At 40.2% G+C, this 10,126-nt stretch overlaps 1 protein-coding gene across 1 annotated transcript in view; it reads left to right on the forward strand.

Moving 5' to 3' along the window:
• The window catches only part of ARSB (arylsulfatase B), a 177,993-nt gene extending 168,279 nt beyond the window's left edge, over positions 1 to 9,714 (forward strand). The window contains exons 7-8 of the mRNA XM_033430082.2: positions 5,957 to 6,079; positions 6,857 to 9,714. Coding sequence (XP_033285973.1) covers positions 5,957 to 6,079; positions 6,857 to 7,122 — 389 coding nt within the window. The 3' untranslated portion in view covers positions 7,123 to 9,714. The remainder of the gene's footprint in view (positions 1 to 5,956; positions 6,080 to 6,856) is intronic.
• The last annotated feature ends 412 nt before the right edge of the window (positions 9,715 to 10,126 follow it).

The following is a 10,126-nucleotide window of genomic DNA, read 5'->3' on the forward strand; positions in this document are numbered from 1 at the left end:
ATACAATTTATCAAAACTGACAAAAGGAGAAATAGAAGATCTGAATGGCCCTATATCTGTTAAAAAACAATAATTTAAAACCTTCCCCCAAAGAAAACTCTAGGCCCAGATAACTTCACAAATGAACTCCTCAAAATATTTAGGGAGTAACATTCATTTTACACAAACTCTTCAGGGAACACTTCCCAATTCCTTTTATAAAACCTATATAACCTTGATTCAATAACATGATAGGAACATTACAAGAAAAATTTTAGAGCAATTTCTGTGTTGAGCATAGGTGCAAAAATCTTAAATAAAATGTGAATATTTGCTGGCAAATATAATCAGTCATAAAATGTGAATCCAGCAATATATAAAAAGGACAAACATCATGACTAAAAGCAGTTTATCCCATAAATGCAATGTTGGTTTAGCATTTAAAAATCAATAAATGTAATTCATTACATTAAAGGATAGAAAAGAATAATTATATAATATTCTCATTTTATGCAGAAAAAGCATATGATAACATTTAACAATCACTTATGATAAAATACAAATTCTTAGTAAATTGGGAATAGAAAGGATCTTCTTTAATCTGATAAAGTGTATCTACAAAAATTTTATATTGACATCATACTTAACAGTGAACTATTAAAAGCTTTTCCTCTGAAATCAGGAATGAGACAGAAATTTGCACTATCACTACTTTTATTCAAAATTATACTGGATTTTACCACCTATTTTACTTTGCCATAGATCTTTTTTTTTTTTTTTTTTTTAACTGAAGTGTGGTTGATTTGCAGTGTTGTGTTCGTTTCTGGTGTGCGGTAAAGTGCTTCAGATATAAAAAAAATTATACTGGAGATTTTGTTCAGTGTCATAAGGTAAGAAAAGGAAATTAAAAGATGTAAAGATAATACAGGGAGGAAACAAATGTTATTTGCGGATGACACGATATGTGTAGAAAATCCCAAGAATCTATAAACAAAGGATTAGAATTAACAAATGAATTTGGCAAAGTCACTGGATACAAGGTCAGTATGTGAAAAAGTCAATTGTATTTTTACATACTAGCAACAAACATTCAGAATGTGAAATATATCTTAGTATTTATATTAGTATCAAAAGACATCAACCAACTGGGTGTTAACAAAGGATGTGTAAGACCTCTACACAGAAAATCATAAAATGTTATTAAGAGAAAAATTTTAAAACCTAAATAAATGTCAGGATCCACCATACCCGTGAGCTGTAAGTCTCAATGTTTTAAGGCATCAATACCCCCAAACTGATCCCTGAAGTCAGTATCATTATAATCAATATCCCAGCAGCTTGTCTGGGAAATTGACAAGCTGATCCTAAAATGTATATTGAAAATACAAAAGGCCAACAATGATGAGATGACTCTTGAAGACCAATGTTCACTGTAGGATGGCTTATGCAGTTGATCCTTGAACAATGTGGGAGTTAGGGGCGGCAGCCCTCTGTGCAGTTGTGCAGTTGGAAATCCGCGTATAACTTATAGTCAATGCTCTGTACCCATAGTTTCTCCGTATCCACAGTTCCACATCCATGGTTTCAAGCAACCTCGGATCCTGTAGTATTTACTCTTGAAAACAATCCATGTACAAGTGGACCCATGCATTTCAAACTCGTGTTGTTCAAAAATTTTACAATTTGTATGGAAACACAAAAGACCCCAAATAGCCAAAGCAATCTTGAGAAAGAAAAATGGAGCTGGAGGAATCAGGCTCCCTGACTTCAGACTATACTACAAAGCTACAGTAATCAAGACAGTATGGAACTGGCACAAAACCAGAAATATAGATCAATGGAACAGGATAGAAAGCCCAGAGATAAACCCACACACATATGGTCACCTTCTCTTTGATAAAGGAGGCAAGAATATACAGTGGAGAAAAGACAGCCTCTTCAATTAGTGGTGCTGAGAAAACTGGACAGCTACATGTAAAAGAATGAAATTAGAACATTCCCTAACACCATACACAAAAATAAACTCAAAATGGATTAAAAACCTAAATGTAAGGCCAGACACTTTCAAACTCTTAGAGGAAAACATAGGCAGAACACTCTATGACATAAATCATAGCAAGATCCTTTTTGACCCACCTACTAGAGAAATGGAAATAAAACAAAAATAAACAAATGGGACCTAATGAAATTTAAAAGCTTTTGCCCAGCAAAGGAAACCATAAATAAGATGAAAAGACACCCCTCAGAATGGGAGAAAATATTTGCAAACAAAGCAACTGATAAAAGATTTATCTCCAAAATATACAAGCAGCCCATGCAGGTCAATATCAAAAAAACAAACAACCCAATCCAAAAATGATCAGAAGACCTAAACTGACATTTCTTCAAAGAAGATATACAGATTGCCAACAAACACATGAAAGGTTGCTCAACATCGCTAATCATTAGAGAAATGCAAGTCAAAACCACAATGAGGTATCACCTCACACCAGTCAGAATGGCCATCATCAAAAAATCTACAAACAATAAATGCTGGAGAGGGTGTGGAGAAAAGGGAACCCTCTTGCACTGTTGGTGGGAATGTAAATTGATACAGCCACTGTGGAGAACAGTATGGAGGTTCCTTAAAAAACTAAAAATAGAACTACCATACAACCCACTACTGGGCATATACCCTGAGAAAACCATAATTCAAAAAAGAATCATGTACCACAATGTTCATTGCAGGTCTATTTACAATAGCCAGGACATGGAAGCAACCTAAGTGTCCATTGACAGATGAATGGATAAAGAAGATGTGGCACATATATACAATGGAATATTACTCAGCCATAAAAAGAAACGAAATTGAGTTATTTGTAGTGAGGTGGATGGACCTAGAGTCTGTCATACAGAGTGAAGTAAGTCAGAAAGAGAAAAGCAAATACCGTATGCTAACACATATATATGGAATCTAAAAAAAAAAAAAAAATGGTTCTGAAGAACCTAGGGGCAGGAATAAAGACGCAGACATAGAGAATGGACTTGAGGACCTGGGGAGGGTTCAGGGTAAGCTGGGATGAAGTGAGAGAGTGGCATGGACTTACATATACTGCCAAATGTAAAATAGATAGCTAGTGGGAAGCAGCCGCATAGCACAGGGAGACCAGCTCCGTGCTTTTTGACCACCTAGAGGGGTGGGATAGGGAGGGTGGGAGGGAGACACAAGAGGGAGGAGATATTGAGATATATGTATACATATAGCTGATTCACTTTGTTATACAACAGAAACTAACACAACATTGTAAAGCAATTATACTCCAATAAAGATATTAAAAATAAATAAATAAAAATAAAATAGGATCATTTAAAAAAAAAAAACCCTTGTTGTTCAAGGGTCAACTGTAATAGCAAAAATAAATAAATAAGTAAAGTAACCTAAATTTCCATTAAAAGGGGAATGCATAAATAAAATGTGGTATTCTTATGTAGTGAAATACTAAATAGTTAAAAAGAATATATATATATATATATACATACATAATCACTGAGCTTTAAAAACACAGTAGTGGATGAAAAAGCAAGCTGCAAAATATGTATAACATAACACATACATGTACATTTCTAAAGTATAAAACTACTGTGTATTATTCCTTGACACATATATGTGTTACTGTATTTTTAAATGGCTGAAGGACGCACTGAAGTCGTGACAGCAGCAGCCTCTGGGGCAGTGGGGGAAGGGACTGGGATTGAGGATGGAGAAAAAGGAGTCTGTCACTTCATCTTAATTGTCCTACTTCCCTTATTTAAAAAGAAAAAGGCAAATATGACAAAATGTTAACATCTGTTCATTCTGGGTGACAGCTCACAGGGTGTTAGTTATATTATTCTTTGTGCTTTGCGCTTTGTTTAATTTCTCAAAATGAAAAAAACTTAAGTTGAGATAACAGCATCTTTCATCATTTAGTCTTAGACTTATTTATTGTTTAGGTATTTTATGTTCCTGTTTGTTTTAAAAATAAATGTATATAAATATAAGTATAGCTGAGACAGCTAAATTTCCTTCCTTTATGTTCACAAAGCGTACTTGTTTTATTTAACATTATTTGCTATCAAAATGTGGTCTTTATATACAAACTTGTGAGTAGTAAATCATGAGGGCTCACAGTTCTACCGCAGTCTGTATATTAAGAACGTACTTCCTATGGTAGACGTCCGCATACACCTCGATCGCTAGAAGCATCCGTTTGTATTGGAGCCAAAATAGCCACAAGCAAACAGAGAAACAAGAAGTCCAAAAGATTTCCTCTTTGGTGCTGATGATTTGTTGGTACTGATTGTTAAGACTGAAGGTCTGAAACCACCAATGTTTATTGGCTCAGTCTGCAGTATGCCTCTCCAGGGTCATTTCCACAAGATTGACAAAAGAATGAAACTCCCGGGGCTTCCCTGGTGGCGCAGTGGTTGGGAGTCCGCCTGCCGATGCAGGGCACACGGGTTCGTGCCCCGGTCCGGGAAAATCCCACATGCCGCGGAGCGGCTGGGCCCGTGAGCCATGGCCGCTGAGCCTGCGCGTCCTGAGCCTGTGCTCTGCAGCGGGAGAGGCCCGTGTACCACAAAAAAAAGAAAAAATGAATGAAACTCCCTGCCTTTTCCACCACTGCCAGTGCTTCCCGCGTTAAGCTGCGTGCAGCACAGAAGTCCCGCTCCGGCGGGGTGGAGGGCACTCTCAAAGTCCTTTATCACATGATGGTGATGCTGGACAGATGGTGGTGAGGAAACTTTTACAGACACATCACACACTACAGCTATTAGTCATTGGACAGGTAGTCTGGCAGCCTTTGGAAGTACACCCAAGGTGATTGCTATGACCATATTTGAAAAGTTGACAGATAAATGTGGATTTAAAACAGACTAAATATTAAACAATTAAGCCCTAAGTTGCGGCTTTTAAACATGCACAGGTAGGAGTGAGGTGGGGACCTCCATACCTTGCCTTCAGGGATCCACCAGGGTCTTCAACTAGAGTGGAACTCAGGTCTCTCTCACCTTATTCGCTGCTCCTCACAAGCAGGTGCAGAAGGAAGTTATCCGAAAGAAGGAACTGAGCATGCTCAGTTCAGACCCTTTTGTCTAATTTTGGAGACAGCCTGTCCCCAGGATATATGTCAACACACAAGCGCCAATTATTAGCAAGCCCTCTCTGACACAGATCTGAAGTTATGTTCTCTCCAATCAACTTTGTCAGTAACAAAAGCAATATTTTTAGCTCCATCTCTCTGGCCTCTACCTCTCAACTGGTTCCAAAGTCAAGAGGGGAAGAGGGAGCAGGCACTATTAATTATGCCCCTCCAAACCTGATGATCAATTAATATAAGACCTCAAGATGATAAATTAATATAATCCATGATACCAACCAATAATTTATATACCAGAATTATCTTATCTGAATAGTTAACTGAGCGTTGCTCACTTACTTTTAGATTTCATAAGTGTGGTTAAAAAAATAAATGTATGTACGATTTATCATGGCATGCTTGAACTCTCATAGCTTGAGACAGACTCCATTAAAATGTGCATTTTATAATATATTATATTATCTGCATAGGTGTCAAGTATACACAGAGAATGGATTTAACTCAATCATTTAACAGCACAAACAAAACCTACCAAAGAAACAACCCCACATGCTGTCACAGAACACAGTTCTGCATATGGCCAGCGGTACGCAGGCAGAACCTAGTGGTTTTAAGGATGAATTAGTGTTCTAATCTCTTTGGGATTTCCTTTATATTAGTGGTGGTTTATGACTGACATTTAATGTAACTGGAGCTTTCTGTTTATATTTAATAGAAGATTCATTTCTGTGGCAGGATCCACATTTACGCGCCAGTGTTGAATAAAAGCTACTGTTCTGCAAGAGGGATGTAAAATGTTGATTTATGACGACACATTCTAGTAACAGTGATCTGATTCTTCCAAACCCTCTCACCAGGTCCTGGGAACAGCATGGTTCCGGCAAAGTATGATTCTTCCCTTCCAGAATATTCAGGCTTCAACACATCTGTCCATGCTGCCATCAGGCACAGGAACTGGAAACTCCTCACGGGCTACCCAGGTAGAAGGCTTAACATTTCCCACTAGAACAGCTAGGAAAACTTTACCAAAGAGCAACTGTCTTTTGCAAAACATGAGCTCTGGGGCTGCTGAATGAGGGGAAGGAGTGTCATCTGGTCCTAAATTTTTAAAAAATTAACAATTAACTGTAGAGGTGGGGGGAGGGTGAAAGGAAGAAATGCAGCTCTAGTGCTTCATGGAAAATAAGGGTTTCCAATATGCACGACCGTCAAGCACAGCACTTCTAGCTAGCAAAGAGCATCTCTGAAAGCTACATCTTCAACCAATGGTATAGCGGGGGGAGGAGGTTGCTTCCCCTGAGCACATTCTCTACAAGTGACATCTTTTAAATATTTTTATGGTATGTGGTATGATGGTTAAGATTGTGATGCAATTAAGCAATGTTTATAATGAGGGCATTCTTGGCGTTTGCGGCAAGACAATCCTTCACCGTTTGTGACTGTCCCATACGTTCTAAGATATTTTAGTATCCCTGGCCCAGACCACTAAATGGCAGTAGCACCCCCCGACAAGTCACTGTGACAACTAAAAATAACTACCACCACCACCACCCCCAGACACACACACATGAGACATGTTTAGTTAAAGCACCAGAAGTCAGAGTCGGAGACAGATCTAGACATAGCATCAAGGGCCAGATTTTTTTACGTGTCCATACCCACAACAGAGCTCAGCCTTGGCCCCCAGACTCCTTCCTTGAAATTAGAACCTGCCTACAATACTCCTCCTCCAATAAACTGTTGTATTTCTTTGCCAGGCTGTGGTTACTGGTTTCCTCCGCCATCTCAATATAATGTTTCCGTGATACCCTCCTTGGACCCACCGACCAAGACCTTCTGGCTCTTTGACATTGATCAGGACCCACAGGAAAGGCATGACCTGTCAAGAGAATATCCTCATATCGTCAAGCAGCTCCTTTCCCGTCTGCAGTTCTACCAGAAACACTCGGTGCCCGTGTACTTCCCAGCACAAGATCCCCGCTGTGATCCCAAGGCCACTGGGGCTTGGGGCCCTTGGATGTAGGATGTCAGGCAACCTAAGGGGCAGCTAGAAAGCCTTTCTGTTGCGAGTTGGACTTCAGGCCTTTACTTTGTGACTCTTGTCTCATTGTTCTCCCAACCTGGGTTCACCTGGCCCTTCTCTTGCTCCTAAACCACACTGAGGTGTCTAATTTCAACCCCTAGTACATTTGAGATGCTGATAAAATCTGAACACTTCTGCTGTTGACTGGGGCGTGTGTCTAGAGGAGAGGGTGACTGGCTTCATTCCCTCTTTCCTGAGCTGTGGGACAGCGGGGAACACGATTTGAAAGAGGAAGTTGTTGAGTCTTGGAACCTGGAGCAGCTGGTTCTTTTTGCCTCACAAGTCAGATGTCAGAGTTCCCTCTGCCCATAGCTGGGTTTTATTGGAGTGATTCACATTTCTTGGAACAAATGAAAGGGTCAGACAGTTGTTAATGGTTCTGTTGGCCAGGGGTTCTCCCTGTCTGTGAGACACCTTGTTTAGGCGTCCCATGTGAATACGCTGGCTTGGTTCACCCCTCGCTCATGCATCTCTTCACTCACCTCGTCACTCATCCTGTCATGGAGCATAAGGCTCGTTGCATTATTAAGATCAGTGTGGCACTCGGCCTACTCCTTGGTTTTGGTTTTTACAATAGGGAAATTTGTTTTTTCCCCAGTTTTTTCCAGCCACTGCTCATCTTGTCTGGACTACCTGCTACCCTGCTTCCTTTGTGGTTCTTTTTCTACCCTTTCTTCTGACTCACGTATCCCATGCCTGGGAAGGGTGCTTCGCTTCTCCACTATGAGCACCACTGGTTTTTGGAACACTGCTGAGGCCTGCCTTCCTTTTGCTCCTGACACTAAAGCTAGAGCCCCGCCCAGAAAGGGCGGTGCGTCTGGCTCTGTGGGCATGCTCATGGCAGCGCTTGGGTCTCTGTCATCTGCTTGGTGACTTTTTTTCTAGTTTATTCTCATGAGTGTAGCTATGTCTCATAATATATTCAGTTGCACTGCTCTTCGGTAGCAGTGAGGAGAAACCTTGGAAAAGGATAATATTGTCCTGAGACGATGCAAGTAGGCAATTTGAAAAAGGAAATGGCTGGCATCCGGGATACTGAGCCTTGGTAACACAGATGAAGGTACATCCACGTTTCTCTTATTCTCTCAGTATTACTGCTTGTATTGAGGTTCTGAAGTTGGGGAAGGAGGATGCACAGTTTGACCTGCCAGCTCTTTCTTAGCCCCACCAATGTCCTACTAACGTGGACCAGTCCAGATTAGCTTCAGGAGTGTCAAACTCAGAGAAGTATGTCCAAAAACTATACTCTTTTTTACATTAGCTCCACTGTTTCATTCACTGCCTATCATCAATGCCTGGATCAATGCCTGGTACATAGAAGGCACTCAATACACTTTTAAAAAAATAAATGAATGAATGAACAAATGAGTAAATGAGAAAGTCTCACACCATGGAAGGTGCTAATCCAATGAGCTGAATATGGAGCTGAATATAAATATCTTCCAACCGTAGCTTTTCTGTTCTCGAGCTGCCCTCCTGGGGTAGGAGCACAGTCTGCATATCTGGGAAGTCTAGGACACGCCATAGTGAAGTTGTAATGTCCTCTCAGAGGGAGAGGGGAGAAAAATATGCCTACTGAAGATACTCTTCTGCCAATAATCCTCAGCTGTCTTCTGCAGAGGACACTAGAAACTAAAACTACCAAGCTATATGATATAGGTCATGGTACAGCCATTCCTTCAATTCAGTAGCAATATTCTCCGGTTACGACTAACTTCTATTAAAATAACAATGATTGGAAAGAAATGGTGCTAGAATTAATGACACCTGTTACCAACATGTACCCTACTCCTGGGCTGGCATGCATCTGGCCAAAATGCTACTAACTCTCACTCCCAAACCTGTGGTGGATATTATGAACTAACTGAGCCCAGAGGTTCCTTCCGGAGCCTTCTAACCCCGAGGCTGTAGGTACCATTAATACTATAAGATTGGAGGCCATCACTACATGATACCTATTTGCTCCCCCTGCTGTCCCAGCAGCTGTTCCCAGTTAGAGTTTCTTGATCGCTATGTACGATGTGGATGTTCTGCACTCGATGGACCTAAAGGGAATTTTAAAGACTGATTTTTTTTTTTTTTTTTTTTTTTTTTGCGGTACGCGGGCCTTTCACTGCTGTGGCCTCTCCCGTTGCGGAGCACAGGCTCCGGACGCGCAGGCTCCGCGGCCATGGCTCACGGGCCCAGCCGCTCCGCGGCATGTGGGATCTTCCCAGACCGGGGCACGAACCTGTGTCCCCTGCATCGGCAGGCGGACTCCCAACCACTGCGCCACCAGGGAAGCCCAAGACTGATTTTTTGGTAAAACTTTTATTTGAGATTTTATGTTATCCATAATAGAATGTACTCATTGAATTTTCTTATTCTGTACAAGAATGTGAACAGATTCACATGCTGTCATTAGAAGTATTAATGGTGTTTTCTCTGATTTTGTTTACCTTTAAAGAAGTTTTATTTAATTTTTTTTCTTTTTACTACCTGATTGTGCCAGATTTGGGGGACAAAAAAATTAAATTTGTCTTTGAAAATGTGTCAGCTCTGAGTATGGGGTTTCCATTTGGGAGATGAAAAAGTTCTGGAACTGGATAGTGGTGGTGGTCGCACAACATCATGAATGCACTTAATGCCTCTGAACTGTATACTTTAAAATGGTTAAAATGTGTAGTTTTTAAGCACAATTTCAAAAATGTGTTGACCCATTTATGGTATGTGAATTATAACTCAAGAAAGCTATTAAATAAATAAATAGAGCAAAAAATATCAGAGCTAAAAAAGATGTGTCCATCATTGCCCCAAAGACACAAACTATAAAATAGGATATTGGAGGAAGGTCAGGAGAGGGTCGGAGTAAATATAAAGTGGTAATAAGGGAGTGTATTAGTTCTCTATTGCTATATAATAAATTACCCCCAAATTTAGCAGCTTAAAGCAATGAAGATTTGTT

The sequence above is a fragment of the Orcinus orca genome, chromosome 3 (genome assembly GCF_937001465.1).
Source record: "Orcinus orca chromosome 3, mOrcOrc1.1, whole genome shotgun sequence".
NCBI lineage: Eukaryota > Metazoa > Chordata > Mammalia > Artiodactyla > Delphinidae > Orcinus > Orcinus orca.